This window comes from Egretta garzetta, unplaced genomic scaffold, assembly GCF_000687185.1.
Source record: "Egretta garzetta isolate BGI_Z169 unplaced genomic scaffold, ASM68718v1 scaffold209, whole genome shotgun sequence".
In the NCBI taxonomy this organism is placed as follows: Eukaryota; Metazoa; Chordata; class Aves; order Pelecaniformes; family Ardeidae; genus Egretta; species Egretta garzetta.
Genome location: NW_009260839.1, coordinates 3,029,850 through 3,030,399, shown reverse-complemented (window position 1 = coordinate 3,030,399; position 550 = coordinate 3,029,850). Strand labels below are relative to the sequence as shown.

General features: G+C 58.2%; 1 protein-coding gene across 1 annotated transcript in view; it reads left to right on the top strand.

The window, feature by feature from the left end:
- The window catches only part of PPARGC1B (PPARG coactivator 1 beta), a 15,248-nt gene extending 14,993 nt beyond the window's left edge, over positions 1 to 255 (top strand). The window contains exon 12 of the mRNA XM_035902482.1: positions 152 to 255. Coding sequence (XP_035758375.1) covers positions 152 to 255 — 104 coding nt within the window. The remainder of the gene's footprint in view (positions 1 to 151) is intronic.
- Positions 256 to 550: the final 295 nt, after the last annotated feature.

The window sequence follows — 550 nt, the reverse complement described above, 5'->3', positions numbered from 1 at the left end:
AGGCTGGCTTTGCGGTGCCGGGATGCAGCATGCCGGTAGCGGGGGAGTGAGCAGTGCCCTGCTGTGCCTCAGTTTCCCCCCCCCGCCAGGCAGCGAGCGCGCTTGTGCCCCACTCCCTGACCCAGCCGCCTTGTGTCCCTGCTGTCCCCAGATTGCGGCACGGAGGAGTCCTCCCCAGCTCCCGTGAAAAGCAAGTACGAGACCATGGATTTCGACAGCTTGCTGCAGGAGGCCCAGCTAAGCCTGCATCGATAACAGCCTTAACCTTGGAGGAATACCTCAATACCTCAGTCAAGGCACTTCCAATATGTTTACGTTTTCAAAGAAATTATTCAGTCTACGGAAAGCGAGAGAGAGCGAGAGAGCGCGAGAGCACGCACGCACGAGAGAGAGACTGCTGTCCCTTCCGATCGATGTTTACATTGAACAAAGCTGCTTCTGTCTGTGAGTCCCCATGGTGTTGATGTCTCACTGCCACACGTTAGTTCCCCGCTTCTGACTGGTTGTTTTAGGGTGGGCCTAGGAGCCCCTCGGCCCCTCCCCGCTCCCG